This window comes from Chrysochloris asiatica, unplaced genomic scaffold, assembly GCF_000296735.1.
Source record: "Chrysochloris asiatica unplaced genomic scaffold, ChrAsi1.0 scaffold00061, whole genome shotgun sequence".
In the NCBI taxonomy this organism is placed as follows: domain Eukaryota; kingdom Metazoa; phylum Chordata; class Mammalia; order Afrosoricida; family Chrysochloridae; genus Chrysochloris; species Chrysochloris asiatica.
This window is the reverse complement of record NW_006408579.1, coordinates 11,890,742-11,907,008: the sequence shown is the minus strand read 5'-3', so window position 1 is coordinate 11,907,008 and position 16,267 is coordinate 11,890,742. Positions and strand designations below refer to the sequence as shown.

At 38.3% G+C, this 16,267-nt stretch overlaps 1 protein-coding gene across 1 annotated transcript in view; it reads right to left on the bottom strand.

The window, feature by feature from the left end:
* DRD3 (dopamine receptor D3) overlaps window positions 1–12,894 on the bottom strand; it is a 79,476-nt gene extending 66,582 nt beyond the window's left edge. The window contains exons 1-2 of the mRNA XM_006864169.1: window positions 12,504–12,894; window positions 1,835–2,139 (exon numbers count right to left, since the gene is read on the bottom strand). Coding sequence (XP_006864231.1) covers window positions 1,835–2,139; window positions 12,504–12,564 — 366 coding nt within the window. The 5' untranslated portion in view covers window positions 12,565–12,894. The remainder of the gene's footprint in view (window positions 1–1,834; window positions 2,140–12,503) is intronic.
* Window positions 12,895–16,267: the final 3,373 nt, after the last annotated feature.

Genomic DNA, 16,267 nt, shown 5'->3' with positions numbered 1-16,267 from the left:
ACACTTTAGGGGTGGTGCTGTGAATGTTTGACCAATCACTACTACCTGCGACACCTAAAATCGGTCTCACTCTTGAAAGCAATTGCACATGCTTCTAACTCCTTTCAGTCTCACGATTATTATTGGATTAAAAATATATCTGGCAGTAACAATATATTATAGCTGGTGTATGCAGGAATTGCTCATCTATTGCATACATTACAAAACAGATTCATTTAATCATTCTTGTATCAGATATTTATTTAGCATATGTTATGTGCCAGGTATAATGTGTTTGTGCTACAGAAAAAAATAAAAGAAAGAAAGAAAAAAGATGTAGCCTTTGACTTCAATGATGTTGCAATCTAATTGGATTGACAGAAAAGTCAAGGTAATTACAAGACTCTTTGCCATCAGGATTATTCTATCTGGGAAGAATAAATACCACCCCCCCCCCAACTTTTAAATCTACCCTAATCAGCCTACTTGTTTTCCTTTTCTTTCTTTTTTTTAATGCCTTCTCTATTTTATTTATTTATTTCCTTTATGTCTCTCTCTTGAGAATGTAAGTCTAATTTTAGTTCCAGACATTCTTTAATGTGGGTACTTGCATAAGCAATCTATGCTCAAGGTTTTTGCTCTCTTGTGATATGTCATACTTAATTAACTGTCACCCTCACTATTAATGCCGAGATATTAATTTGATGGATCTTAATTTCTCTTAATCATGGCATCATTGTGATCCCTTCGCTGGACAAATTTTTAAAATGACACACACCACAGCGGAGAGATATTAATAGTGTATTATGGTGCTCGGGAAAAAAAAAAAAAAGAACTCTACAGTAATTGCATGTTTTCCTGTGAAGAATATCTGTTTCTTAAATGGTTTCGGCACCCTGATTTCCTTGTTAGCGAATGGATGTGTTCTCTTAGATCACCTCTGGACTCCGTTTTGCACATACAGATGAAAATACTTCCAAATTTAAGAAATGCTTTCCCTGAGAAGAATTCTCCAGGGTTGCTGTGTTATCTGCCTGGCAAGGTCTTTTTACTATTAATATAGGCATCAAAAATATACATGTGAAAGTTTGGTCTGTTCCTTCAGTCACAGAGTCTGTGAAGAGCTGGTATACAGGAGGAAAGAGCCAAGTTGAAAGGTGATTGATTGATCAGAAGAAGTTGGATCCATTTGCAGATATTTCTTTCTCTCTTTTCTCTGGTTCACCTAAACATTTTTTTTCTGTCATTCCTCTGTGTCCTCTCCTACTCTGCATCCTTCCTGCATGACTTTACTCATATATATATATATATATATAGTGGTTACAAATCAGGCTGCAAACCTCAGGGTCAGCAGTTCGAAACTACCAGCTGTTCCATGGGAGAAAGATGAGGCTTTCTGCTCCCGTCAAGATTTATTGCCTCGGAAACCCTGTACCTGGTTGCTATGAGTTGGAACCAACTGCACGGCACACAATAAAACAACATATATTGAAACTCTAGTGAAGATAGCCTCTGACTCCGTCATTCAACTCCCTCAATCTTGAGATATGACTGGCATAGAAGGTAACTGTGGGATATTTCCAGAAAGACTCCCATCAATCAAGTCTAGTCATCTGGATGCTACAGACCTGGGATGGAATAATTCCCAGCTTCTTGGTTCTGACTGTGTGAGTGATGCTGAGTGGTGACCGCACTTATAACTCCAATTCCCTCATTAAAGGAATAATAGCAAGATTTTCCTTCCTCCATCCTTGGTACTCACTACAGTTAAGTATTTCAAGCTTTGAAGGCCAGGAGTTCAAGGAAGACAGAGACAAGAGGTCACATGGGATGTGCACCTCTGGGGCTCACTTACCTCCAGGTACACCACCCAGGGCATCACCAAGGTGGCCACCAGAAGGTCTGCCACAGCTAGGCTCACCACCAGGTAGTTAGTAGTGGTCTGTAGGGCCCGCTCTCTCAGCACCGCTACACACACCAGTCCATTGCCAAAGACGATGACCAGGATGAGAGCACAATAGGACAGGGCGTAGTAAGCATGTGGACGAGCCCAACTAGCACCTGTGGAGTTCTCCATCCCACAGGTGGAATTGACATAGCCACTCAGCTGACTCAGAGGTGCCATGGCCATGAGGGAGGGTCTTGGCTCCAAGGGGTTCCCTGAAAGAAGACAGAAAACAGTATGGGTAAAATCAGATTCTTTGAAGTTTGTCTGCTTGAGTACATTCTCTCTCTCTCTCTCTTTTTTTTTTTTTTTAACTTTTTATTAAGATCCGGGTTAAAATTTACAGAGAAAATTGGTTTTTCACTCAATAATTCATTCACATTTTGTCTCATTACATTGAGAGCAATATCCACAATGTAACAGCATTCTTCCCACTTCCTCTCTGTGTTTCCTTCTTTTCTATCCTTCTCTGTCTTCTGAGTTTTCTCCCTGGGAAAATGCTGTCCTTTTGATCTTCTATGTTGATTGTTCTAAAGAATGCTAAGCCCTTGCTATTACTGTTCACCTATAGCGCTATGTATTGTTTGCTGGGAAGTTGAACCATGGAGGTGGGTTCAGTTTCAGGCATGAAGGATGATTAAAGGACATTGTCCCAGAAATACCATTGAGTGCATTCTTGAATTCTTGTTTTAACAAATATTTTTTGAGAACATTTTGAATGGCATACACCATTCTAAACACTATTCTAAGAGACAGAACAATGAACAAAATGGATGAAAATCCTAGTTCTCATAAAACTATATTCTAGAGCAGAAGACAAATAAGAAACAAGATAAATATTATCTGTTCCATGATGACATTATTATGGAGAGAAACAGCTCAGGGAAGGAGGTAGGAGTGGATGAGAAGTGTGTGTGGATGCACACACCCATGCAAGTGAGGGTGGTTAAGTGTAATTTTGACATAGGATAATCAGGGAAGCTCTTATGGAGAAGGTGACAGATAAATTAAGTCCTGGAGAAGATGAGGAAAAAGACATTCCATATATCTGGGGAAGAGCAGCACACACAGAGGAAACCATAGGTACAAAGATAAGAGCTGGTCTGCTGAAGAAACTTCAGGGAGGCCTGTGTTACCAAGCAGTGGTACAGTAGCATGGCTTGAGGTGTGGAGATTGTGCAGGGACATTGAAAGAACCACACCTTGTACCATGGGAGGATTAGAATCCATACTCAGTCATGTTCTAACTCTGGGAGAACTGTAAGCATGTAACTTAGTCTTGTTGAAGCCTCAATTTCCTCTTCTGTGAAGATTAATGAGCAATTTTATCTGTAAGACACTGAAAGCTATGCCTGGCATAAAGAATGCTATATGTTAGCTATTTTTCTCTTATTGGCCTATTTCTTTTTGGCTTCCTCTTTCCTTTCCTTGTTTTCTCTCCCTCATTCTTTTTGCCCCCAGTGCCTTTCCCCCTGCCTTCTTCTATCTCTTTTTATTTCCTCCAATCTCTTATTCTTTTTCATATTTTACACTAGACATGGTGGGTTTGGGAAACTGTGTTGTGCTAGAAAATCTGAAGAACAATGGGGACTAGAGGAAGTACAATGTTTTTTATATTTAGAAAAAAATCTATGTCAGAAAGTTCATGGATAAATTGAATGAAAAAATAATAGATTTCCCCCCCACAAACTTTGAAATCCTCCTCTATAGTTTTATTTGAAAATTCCCAAAGTTTTAATGATTGTTGTTGTTAAGTGCTGTCAAACCTTTTCCAACTCATAGTGATCCTATGGAGGGTGTCCGTGGAGTGACTGGTGGGTTTGAACAGATGACCTTGGGGTTAACAGTCCAGTGCTCACCCTACAGTGCCATACCAGGACTCCTTTTGAAGATTGTTGTTTTTGGAAAGTGCCGTCGAGATGGTTCTGACTCATAGAGACCCTGTATAGGGTTTCCAAGTAGCAACTGATGAGTTTGAATCTCCAACTTTATGGTTCAAACTGACCTTCCAGTTCAGTGCTTATCCTACAGCCCCACTTTACCAATTAAGACATGGTTAAGCCCTGTGTTGTCCCATTTACCAACAGTTTCTGACCCCTGACCTAGTCCAATGCCCTCAATTTTTCAAACAGGACAATTGAGACCCAGAGAGATGAATAACATATCTTTATATAGCTCAGTATCAGACGAGCTAGCATATAGGCCCTCTAAGTCCTCCAAGTCAGGGAAAATCACTTTTTTTGGCATCTGAAAGTCACAAAACCTGTTTTTATCACCATTCCACTGGGAAGTTAACCTTAAACTACTGGGACTTTAGACTAAGAATGGAAAAAGTATAAATGCCCATCAACTGTCCTTGTGATGCCAGCCAGATGGGAACAGCCCGGGAGAAAGGACCCTGGGCTCTCAGATCAAGTTTACATATGGCACCATGTCCTGAAAAATATAGAGAGACTTGCCTGTGCACCAGTGGTACAGTGGAGTAAGCACTGGGCTGTTAACTGAAGGCTGAAGCTGTCAAACAGACAGCTGCTCCTTAGGAGAAAGATGAGGCAATCTGCTTCCATAAAGACTTACAGATTCAGAAACTCTATGGAGTAGTTAGTTCTACTCTGCTCTGTAGGGTTGCTAGGAGTCAGAATTGACTCAACAGCAGTGGATTTTGTTTTGTGTGTGTGCCAAGGGTAACAGTGCATCAAAGCCACATGCAGACAGAAGACTCAAGGCTTGTAGCCTACAGTGTCACTAGGGTGAGAATGACTCTTGCTCTGGGCTCTGTGTTGTAGAGGGTTCCCCTCTGGTCATACCTTCCCAATGGGATGAGGATCCCAGAGCCAATAGAAGATTGAAGACCATACATTGAGTACTGAAATCACAGAAATTTCTTTGCAAACTGCTTAGGGCCTGCTTTCAAGGCTGGTTATTGGTTGTGTGTTGAAGAGTAAATACCAACTTGCAGTGACCCTGCATTGGGCTTCTAAGGCTGTAGATCTTTTGGGGAGCAGGAAGTCTCAGGGCAGTAAGGGCCTAATTGTAGACTTGTCATTCTCAGTAGTCTATGTCATGTGTGTGCACACCCCTGATCTAAAACTGTAGTCCTTTGGTGCAGCTTGGATGGGTGGCCTGGTATGCCCATGTACCTGTGTGTGAAGACCACATCTGAGGTGGAAAGAGAAGGGTCCAAGAGTGGGGGGCAGCATGGAGGTAAAGACCCTGCTTCTTCTGTGCTCCCACAATCTGTATGGAACTCCCAAATCAGGGACTCCAAATCTAAACCTTGTTATGAAAATGTATTTTTCAAAGTAGATGGATTAAACAGTTTCTTCAGCAGTTTGTTAGTTATGACTGTAAAATATTTAGACATACAGTATATGGATGGGCCTCCAAGGGAACCTTTGCTCCAGACCTGGCAAATGTAGTGACTGGTTTGGTGACCTAGAGTAGTTTTCAATCCTGGTCTTTTCAGCTCTCAGTAGATTGAGAGATTGGTGTAGTCATGGCTGTTACTGCTTGCCACATTTTGCAACATTTCAACCTGGAAAATGAGAGTGTTTAGATGAGCAAATGATTGGGAAAAGGGGTGACCAACTTGGAATAAATTCAAAGAAGTGTTTTTTAAAAAATGTTCTTATCTTGGCACACTGTTTGCACTCAATGTATTTAAAAACATAATGATAATTCCTTATAAGAATTATAATTTTCTCATTATTCAGAGAAGGGCAGCTGCTACCCCGGAGATAGCACTGCTGCTGCCAAGAGCTTCTGGAAAAAATACAATGCTTTCTGATTGTTCAAGACTATTCTACCTCTGAGGCAGGCTCAAGCCCAGAACATTGTCCCTTCTGCAACTGGGACACCTTGGAAAGCAGTGGCCAGAACTCACTGTTTCCAGAGGTTCCTGTTGTCTAATGACTTAGTTTTATTTCACCTGTCAAGTAAGAGGGAAGTACCCGGAGATGTTTGTTACCATCCTGCTGGACACTTCACCCTGCCAAAAGGTCTGACAGCTACTTAAAAATAGCATATTTGAGTGTTGATGGCAAATTATTTGAAGGAGGGAAACCCCCAATTCTGAAAATCAATTCTAAGCCTGATGTTAGAATCACAGTTGCATGGATTTTTGGATTTATTAATCAGATTGTACTGTCAACAGCATTAAGTTCTTCATAGCAGCAGGTGGGGTAAGTGGTGGTTGCCCAGGCAGTTCCTGCTGAGTTGTGGGTAAGAAAGATGAAAGCAGAGATGAGTGAGATGCTGGATTACTCCCTGTATCTCAGCTAATTATTTCAATGTCTCCCTCATTAGATCTTTTTTTTTCCCCAGAGTTGCTTGTATAACACAGAGCTGGGCTTTCTTCTTTCCTCTCATTCTGGAAGATATGCTAACTGATAATAAATGATGGTCTTTGGTAGGGAGAAACAAAAGGCTTGGAGAATTCATTAATTTAATAATCACCATCTAAGTAATTCATAATAATAACATGGTTTACTCATCAGCAAAATGGGGATAATCACACCTTCTCCATAGGACTGTTGTTAAGATTAAATGAAATTATATATGTAAAGGCTCAGCACTTCGTTGTGGGGGAACATTCTTTGCATTGTGGAATGTTTAGCAGCATCCTTGGCATCTACTCATCAGATACCATTAATACCATCCTTCTAGTTTGACAACTAAAATGTCTTCAAACATTGTTAAATGGTCCCTGGAAGGCAAAATTGTACAAAACCACCCCCACCTTAAAATTGTTGCGCCAGCATAATGTCTGACAAAAACAAAACAAAACAAAACAAAAGCCTCTTGAAACGCGGTTGGTTTTGTTGTTAAAGAAAAAATAGGAAGAAAAGCTACAATTGCAAAGTGTCTAAAGGGCTTAAAAATGAAGAGATTACTGGTGATGTCCATATGGAATGTTAGGAGTTGAGAGTGGATAGGAGGCAAGAAAGTGGAGAGCTAGAACTAAATTATTGCTGATCTTACTCTTTTCAAGTTTACAGAAAGCAAAGAGGACTTAAAGCACTTGTTAATGAGGGTCAAAGGATACAGCCTGCAATATAGGTTGCAAATCATACAGAAATCTATGATTACAACCCAATGTAAAGAAAACAAACATCCTCATAAGTGGACCAATAAACAACATCATGATAAACAGAGAAAAGATTGAAGTTGTCAAGAATTTCTTTTTTCTTAGATCTGCAATGAACACTCAAGGAAACAGCAGTCAAGAAATCAGATGTATTGCATTAGACACACCTGCTGCAAAGACCTCTTTAAAGTTTTTAAGAGCAAAGATGTCAGTTTGAAGACTAAGGTGCACCCAACCTGCTGTTGTAGCACAATTTAAAATGAGGAGAAATGGCTGTTACAATTATGATCCCACTAATAATTGGAATATAGAATGTACGAAGAATGAATCTAGAAGATTGGAAGTTGTAAAAAATGAAATGAAATGCATAAACATCAATATCCTAGGCATTAGTGAGCTGAAATAGATTGGTATTGGCTATTTTTAATGTGACAATCACCTGATTTACTATGTGGGAATGACAAATTGAAGAGGCATGACATCACATTCATTATCAAAAAGAACATCTCAAGATCTGTCTTGAAATACTATGCTGTCTGTGATAGGATAATGTCCATATGCCTACAAGAAAGACGAGTCAGTATCAAGATTATTAAAATTTATGCACTAACCACTAAAGCCAGTGATGATGAAACTGAAGAATTCTACCAACTTCTTCAGTTTGAAATTGATCAAACATGCGATTAAGATGTATTGCTAATTACTGATGATTGGAATGCAAAGGTTGGAAACAAAGAGGAAGGATCATTCGTTGGAAAATATGACCTTGGTAAAAGAAAAGATGCTGGAGAAAGCATGATAGAATTTTGTAAGACCAATGACTTCTTCACTGCAAATATCTTTTTTCAAACAACATAAAAGATGGATTTCACCAGATGGAATACGCAGAAATCAAACTAATGTGTAGAAAGAGATGGTAGAAAGACTCCGTATCATCAGTCAAAACATGGTCAGAGGCAAACTGTGGATTGGACCATCAATTGCTTGTATGCAAGTTCATGTTGAAGCTGAAGAAAATTAAACAAGTCTGCGAGAGCCAAAATTTGACCTTGAATATATCCAACCTGAATTTAGAGATCATCTCAAGGATAGGTCTGATAAACTAGACACTAATAATTGAAGACCAGAAGAGTTGTGGGATGATATCAAGAACACCATACAAGAAGAAAGCAAAAGGTCATTAAGGAGAGAAGAAAGAAGGAAAAGACCAAAATGGAAGTCAGAAGAAACTCTGAAACTAGCTCTCCAGCTCAGAGCTGTTAAAGCTAATGGAAGAAATGAGGAGATAAAAGAGCTGAACAGAAAATTTCAAAGGGCAGTTTGAAGAGACAAAGTCAAATATTACAATGAAAAAGGAAAGAACACACATGACATTACTCAAGCTGAGGGAACTGAAGAAAAAATTGAAGCCTCAACTTCCAATATTGAATGACTCTGGTAGTGTAATGGTTATGAGTTGGGCTGTTAACTTCAAGGTCAGCAGTTTGAAACTGCCAGCAGTTACATGGGGAAAAGATGAGAATTTCTGCTCCTATAAAGATTTATAGTCTTGGAAACCCTGTACAGGGTCACTATGAATTGCAATTGACTTCACGACACATAACTAACCACCACCATTAACAATATATTTACTGATGCAGAAAGATGGAAGGAATACACAGAGTCACTGTACCAAAAGGAAATGGTTTATGTTCAACCATTTCAAGAGGTAGCATATGATCAAGAGCCAATGATACTGATGGAAGAAGTCCAAGGTGCACTTAAAGCATTGGCAAAGAACAAGGCTCAGGGAATTGATGGAATACCTATTGAAATCCTTCAACAAACTGGTGTGGCACTGGAGGCACTCATTCATCGATGCCAAGAAATTTGGAAGACAGCTACCTGGCCACATGATTGGAACTGACTCATATTTGTGCCCATTCCAAAGAGGTGACCCAAGGGAATGTGAAAATCGTTGGGCAATATCATTAATATCGTAAGCTAGTAAAATTTTGCTAAATATAATTGATAAACACCAGCATCACTACATTTACAGAGAGCTGCCAGAAGTTCAGAAGAAATGTGGAATAAGGCATATCGTTGCTGACATTAGATGAATATTGGCTGAAAGCAGAAAATAGCACAAATGTGTCTACCTCTCCTTTATTGACTGCATGAAGGCTTTTGGATGTGTGGATCATTACATGCTATGGACAACATTACTGAGAATGAATATTCCAGAACAATTAATTGTGCTCATGAGGAATCTGTACTTAGACCAAGAGGTAGTTGTTTGTACACAACAAGGGAACACTGAATGGTTTAAATCTAGAATGGAGTGGGCTAAGGTTGTATCTTTTCACCATAGTTATTCAATCTGTATGCTGAGCGCATAGTCCAAGATGCTGGATTATATGAAGAAGAAGGTGACATCAGGATTGGAGGAAGACTCATTAGCAACCTGTGATATGCAGATGATACAAGCTTCCTTGCTAAAAGCAAACAGGGCTTAAATACTTACTGATGAAAATCAAAGACCACAGACTTTGGTATGACTTGTACCTCAATGTAAAGAAAATTAAAATCCTCACAGCTGGACCAGTAAACAATAACAAGATATATGGAGAAAAGATTGAACTTTTCAAAGACTTCATTTTGTTCCAATCAACCATCAACATTCAAGGAAGCAGTAGTCAAGAAATCAAATGATGTATTGCATTAGGCAAATCTGCTGCACAAGACCTCTTTAAAGTGTTCAAGAGCAAAGACTTCAGTTTGAGGACTAAAGTGCACCTGACAGAAGTCATGGTATTTCAGTAACCTCATATGCATGTAAAAGTTGGACAATGAATAAAGAAGACCATAGAAAAATTGGTATATTTGAGTTATGATATTAAAGGAGAATATTAAAATACTGCCTCAAGAACAAACAAAGCTGTGTTGGGAGAAGCATAGCCAGAATGCTCTTTAGAAGCCAAGATAACCAGATTTTGCCTCTCATACTTTAGATATATTGTCAGGAGGGACCAGTCCCTGGAGAAGGACATCATGCTTGGTAAAATGGAGGGTCAGTGAGATGGACTGGCACAGTGGCAGCAACAAGGGGTCATGTGTAGCAATGATTGTGAGGTTAGCTCAGGAATGGGCAGTACTTCATTCTGTTGTGATCTGATTTGGTATCAACTTGACAGCAGTTAACAATTACAAATGGGTTGCACATTGGGCTGCTAACCACACTGTCAGCAGTTCAAATCCACCAGTAGCTCTGCAGGAGAAAGAGAAAGTTTTCTACTTCTGTAAAGATTTACAGCTTCAAAAATCCTACACAGGGTCAGTATGAATTAGAACTGTTTCAATGGTGATGAGTTTTTTTGTTTATTTTATATTGGTGTGGGGAGTCATTCTGATGTGGTGATGGTTTTCTTGAAACTTAGAAGAAAACTCTTCAATAGTAGGGGTACATGACCAAATTTTCACTTGTATCAGAAATCCACGGCTGCTACTTTTTTCTTAATTACATCCTGATCACTCGTCTCCAAAGCTTTTCTCCTTTTGGATTTCAGCTTAGATTTACTGTATTGCTTGATAAAATTTATAATTATAGCTAACATTTACTGAAGTACTTATTTTATACCAGGATTTATAAGCATTGTTGTTGTTTTTATTACATGCTGTTGAGTTAGTTCTGATTCATAGCGACCCTATATAGGGTTTCTGAGGAGTGGCTGGTAAATTTGAACCACTAACCTTGTGGTTGAAACCTACCTTGTGATTCAGTTCTTATCCTACAGTGCCACAATGTTAAGTATTTTGCTGGGGTCATAAGTCAGCAGTGGGTGGAGTTAATTCAACTCAAGATCTGTCTGACTCCAGAGGTCACATTGCTAACAATTCCACAATTGGGGTGAGACACACAAACATGAAATAGGTATTAAGTTCACAACCTTGCTTGCTCAGAGCATCTTGTGTGCATCACCTGACCAAGCTCAGTGAAGTCAATGCAGGTGCACACTACTCTTAGAACCAGTGGGAGTTACATTATCATTATTATTAGAGGTAGTCTTTAGCATTTCTATGGCACTGTATTCTTGCAAATTGCTGTATAGTTTATTTTCCTAAAAAGGATTAACAGATGCTTTGAAATACATAGTATATATATATATTTGGAGACATTTACATTGTCGATAAATGTACCAAAAAAAAAACAACCATTGCTGGTTACTGAGATCCAGTAACTAAGGTAATGTAGTGTTTTCCTAATTAAATCTGCTTAGTAAAGCAGAACACTCTCACTTTTCATTACAACTTCTAAAGCTTGAGAAACATAGCATTCTAATCAGAGATAAAAAAAAAAATGGGAAACTAAATCAATCAATCAATCAATCAGCAGATTTCAATTGTTGACAAACTTCATTGCATTAGAACTCTAATTTGATATCGTGTGAACTTTATTTGGTATTTGCTTTAGTTCATATTCTACTATAATCAGCCTTCTGTATAAATGCTTGGGTATCAGGCACTCATTGGGATACTTTCAGTATTATCCTTGTTCAACACACCTACACATTTCTAGTCATGTAGATTTTAAAAAATATTCAAGTATAAATAATCAAATGTCTGAATGAATCTTTCTTATATCAGCTGTGTGTCTTTTTGGGTTCAAGAGCTTCCAATTTTGTGCCAAATGGTGATTCTTTACTCTTGTCCAGGGACAGATAATCTTACTGGCCTCTTAGTATCAGCAAACAAAGAGCTTCACCTATAAAGTACAATCAAGCATCCAGGATGAGTTTATAATTTAAGTTCCATTTTCTAATGCCGCATTATTATTTGTGTGTGCATTTGATGATATTCGATGACACTAAATGTATGAAGTGGAATAAATGCCAAATTGCAATGAATTCCATTAATCCAGTAAGCTACGGTTAGTAATGGAAGTCTGACAATTAAACAATGACAACAACCCTTAAAATCATATGCCATCATTAAAGAAGCATACACAATCATCACCTCAAGTATTGTATATCTCTGTTGGGAATAATTGGATTCTGACATGGAAACAGCCTGACTTTAACTAGACAATTGAAAACAGTGCTTCTCTGAACCTTCAGTCCTGGATTATCAGGGTGTTAAATTGAAGAATTTAAAATTACAGACCCTTACAATTGAATAAAACCTGTAAGAGCAATACAATAAACTTCCATACAAATCCCAGGAGTAATAACAGTTTTTTTTTTCTTCTGTATCTTTTAATTCTGCCTGATACAGCTTCTCGGGTCCATAGGGACCCAATTCTGGGGGAAAAAATAAAAAGAAAGGAACAGGTTTTTGCTATCCAAACCACTTAGAAAAAATTAGAACAATTTTCTCAGAGTTTCGATTTTTAAAAATAAGAGTGGGTATGGAGTTTTAATGCATAATCTTAGAGAACCGCAGAACAAAAAGCTGATTAAATAATCTTCCACAAATAAAACGTGTGCTAAATTAGAAATGAAAAGACAAATTACTTACCCTGAAATGTTCTTCTAATTTCTGATACTGGATAGTTTAGTAACTCAGCTCCTGCAGTCATTTACTAACAGTAGATATACCCAAGCAAGGCAAACTTTGCCTTCCTTAGGACACAGAAACTGTGGAAATGCACAGAAAGAAAAATGACACATATTTGCCTCTAAGGTGAAATCACTTGTGTGCTGCTATTCCAGCTTTCCTATTATATCTTACTGCATGTTTCATAGCTGCTTTCGAATGCATCTGCTTTCTCTAGAGGCTTTGGGAGGGACCCTAAACTAACGCTGCTCGGGTCAGCTGCTCAGAGACTCTGTCCTTGGTGCTGAAATAGAGGTGGTGGAAGCAGGATCGGGTTTTTAAAAATCTCTCCTCTTCTTTCTGTGCCTCTGTCTGCTCTGATACTATGCTTTTTAGTTCATGTGTATTTTTTCTTTCAGTGCTCCTTTTAACCCTAATTTTCTCACTCTCTTTCTATCTATGCTTTAATTTCTCTTGAGTAACTCACTTTTCTCAGTTTAATTGTCTTTCCAGCTTTTAGTGAGAATAAAGACAGTGGGTTCAGAAGAAAGAACAGATCAACAAATTGATACCACAAGTGGTTAATGGAAATCATCACAATTTAAAACACAATTGACAGTATAATTGAACTTGAAGGTATACGCTTGTCTGGAGAAAAGAGGTTAAAGAAAATATATTACAGTTGAAGCAAAACCAAGGCATGGAATACAGCTGGTGATAAAGATAAAACAAGCTTAATATTATGAGAAATGTTAAATGTTTATTTTTTAGTACTTCTCGTCAGAGAACTTCACCAACATTTGCCAATTTATCCTTACTGTTCTTATTTGATATCTGTGTGCATTTTTTCTTAATCCAGCTTTAGAACTGGCTAAGGTGAGATACAACCAACTGCAGTCGGTGGAAGTCAGTATCTGAAGCAGCACTAAACTTGCTGTTGTTGTTGTTAAGTGCCATTGAGTAGATTCCAACTTACAGCAACCCTGTATTTCCAAGGTGTGTTTGAGGATGTAAATGGACAATCTTTTGGATAGCAGTACAGTGTTTATCCTACAGTGCTACACCAGGATTCTGCACAAGAACTTGTTGTTGTTAAGTTCTATCAAATCAGTTCCAACTCATAGAGACCCTGTATAGGTTTTCTGAGGAGCAGCTGGTGGGTCTGAATTAGTTACCTTGTGGTCTGCAGTCCAATGCTTTTCCTATAGCACCATACCAACACTAGAACTAAGACAGTCCTAATTCAGAATCACAAAAATTCATGGTTCTACTAAAAATTTCCCATAGAATCCCAAATATCCCCTCCTTTCTTGTCTTCAATTTCTTCCTCTTCTTTCAGACAGGATGGTAATCTTTCATTATGTTTGCTTCCAACAGTGAATGTGCTTGCTAGCTGCAGTGCAGACTGTCATGGGAAGGGGAGTCCTAGTTTGACTATGATGAAGACCTTTCCTAGCTGGCAAAGAGGCAGAAGTCATGAAAAGGTCTAAATAGAGCATGTACTATTGGATAAAGACAGTCATTTAAATTCATTCCCTATTTCAATCCTTTCAACAACCCTTGTTATTGTTGTTACTCAGTGCTGTGGAGTTGTTTCACACTCATAGCAACCCTATGTACAACAGAGTGAAACATTGCCTGGCTTGTGCATTCTTCACAGTTATTGCTATGTTTCAACCCACTGGTTCAGCCACTGTGTCAATTCATCTCATTGAGGGTCTTTCTCTTTTTAGCTTACCAAGAATGATGTCCTTATCCAGGGACTGGTTCATCCTGATAGCATGTTCAAAGTATATAAGACAAAGTCTTGCCACCCTTGCTGGTAAGGAACATTCTAGTTGTACTTCTTCCAAGACATTTGTTCATTCTTCTGGCAGTTGATGGCATCATTCAATATTCTTCTCCTAGTGAATAATTCAAATGAATTAATTCTTTTTCAGTTTTCCTTATTAATTTTCCAGCAATTGAATATGAGGTGATTGAAAATGCAATGGCATTTCAGGCACTTGAATCCTCAAAGTGATATCTTTACACTTTAACCCTATAAAGAAATCTTTTGCAGCAGATTTGTTTGATTTCTTGACTGCTGCTTCCATGGACTTTGATTGTGGGTACAAATAAAATGACTTTTTATTTGGAATCAAAATAAACACTAGACAATTTCAATATTTTCTCCATTTGTCACAACTGGTCCAGTTGTGAGGATTCTTTCCCCGTCCCCTAATGTTATAGTGTAACCCATACTGAAGGCTGTAGTCTTAGAGATTGATCTGTAAGTGCTTCAAGTCCTCTGCTCCAGCAAGTAAAATATCATCTGCACATCGAAGGTGCTTAATGAATCTACCTCCAATCTTGCTGCTGAGTTCTTCTTCCTATAGTCCAGTTTCTCTGATTATTTGCTCAGTATACAAATTGAAAATGTATGGTGAAAGGATAAAAACCCTGATGCATTCCTTCTTTGATTCTAAACCACACTGTATCCCCTTGTTCTGTTCAAATGATTGCTTCTTGGACTATGTACAGGTTCTCCATGAGCACAATTTAGTGTTCTGGAATACCCAACTTTTGCACTGTTATCCATAGTTTGTTATGAGCCTCACTTGTATTATCTGTTTTCAGTCAAACTCCACTTGACATCAACTAGTTCCATGTCTTCTTCTGAATCCAGCTTGGATTTCTAGCAGTCCCCCTGTCAAAAAAATTGTCAAAACTATTGCAACCACTTAAAAATTGTCTTCAGCAAAGTTTTGTTTGTATGTGATATTAATGATATTGTTTGATAGTTTCTGCATTCTGTTTAATCACTTTTCTTTGAAATAGGCACAAATATGGGTGTCTTCTAGTCAGTTAGCTAGATAGCGGTCTTCCAAACTTCTTGGCATAGATGAGTGAACATATCTAGCATTACATTTGTTTGTTGAAACATCTCAATTAGTATTCCGTCAATCTTGTTTTCTGCCAAAGCCTTCAGAGAAACTTGGACTTCTTCCCTTAGTGCCATCAGTCCTTTTTTTTTTTTTTTTTTAAGCGTTTATTGTGAATTGAGTGATAATTTACATGGGAGAACATTGGTTTTTGCACTCATTCGATCATATTTTATTTCATTGCAATGATTCAATCCCTACCATGCATCATCATTTAGCAGTATTTGCTTCTATTCTCTCTGTTTTGTTTTGATTTTTTTTAATGCACACAGAAACACTCAGGAATATATAATCATTTAAACAACCAAAGGACACATTCTGCAAGCCAGCACATTCTGCAAGGGCACACAGCTTCTCTCTTTCCATGAGTCTATAGTCCTCATTCCATGCCATCACCTCTGACTCCATCTCTGGTGTTGCTGCTTCTCGGGTTAGGGTCCCATGTTCCTCCCATGCTCTTACAATGATTATAATCTCCTCCATGTACCATCAGTTAACAGTATTTCTCTGTATTGATTTTAGTTCTTCTGTTCTTCTAGCCACTCCAGGCTGGTTTGCTTGTCCTTTAAAGTGGAGAATTCCCACCTCAGAAGATTCTGGATGGGGTTTAAGATTCCACCTATGGTCTTATGCAATGCAAAGGTTCTGCAGGTAGCCTCCTTCACTGGGCAAGTTGTAGCCCATTTTAGGTATACCGATCAGTTATAGGCAGAAGATGGACTTATAAGCTTTCTATGGTGATATTTCTGGCTATTCCTTTCTCTCCCGCTTAAGTGTCTATTTTATAATGATATACCAGAGAACCAAGATTCAAAAGACAAC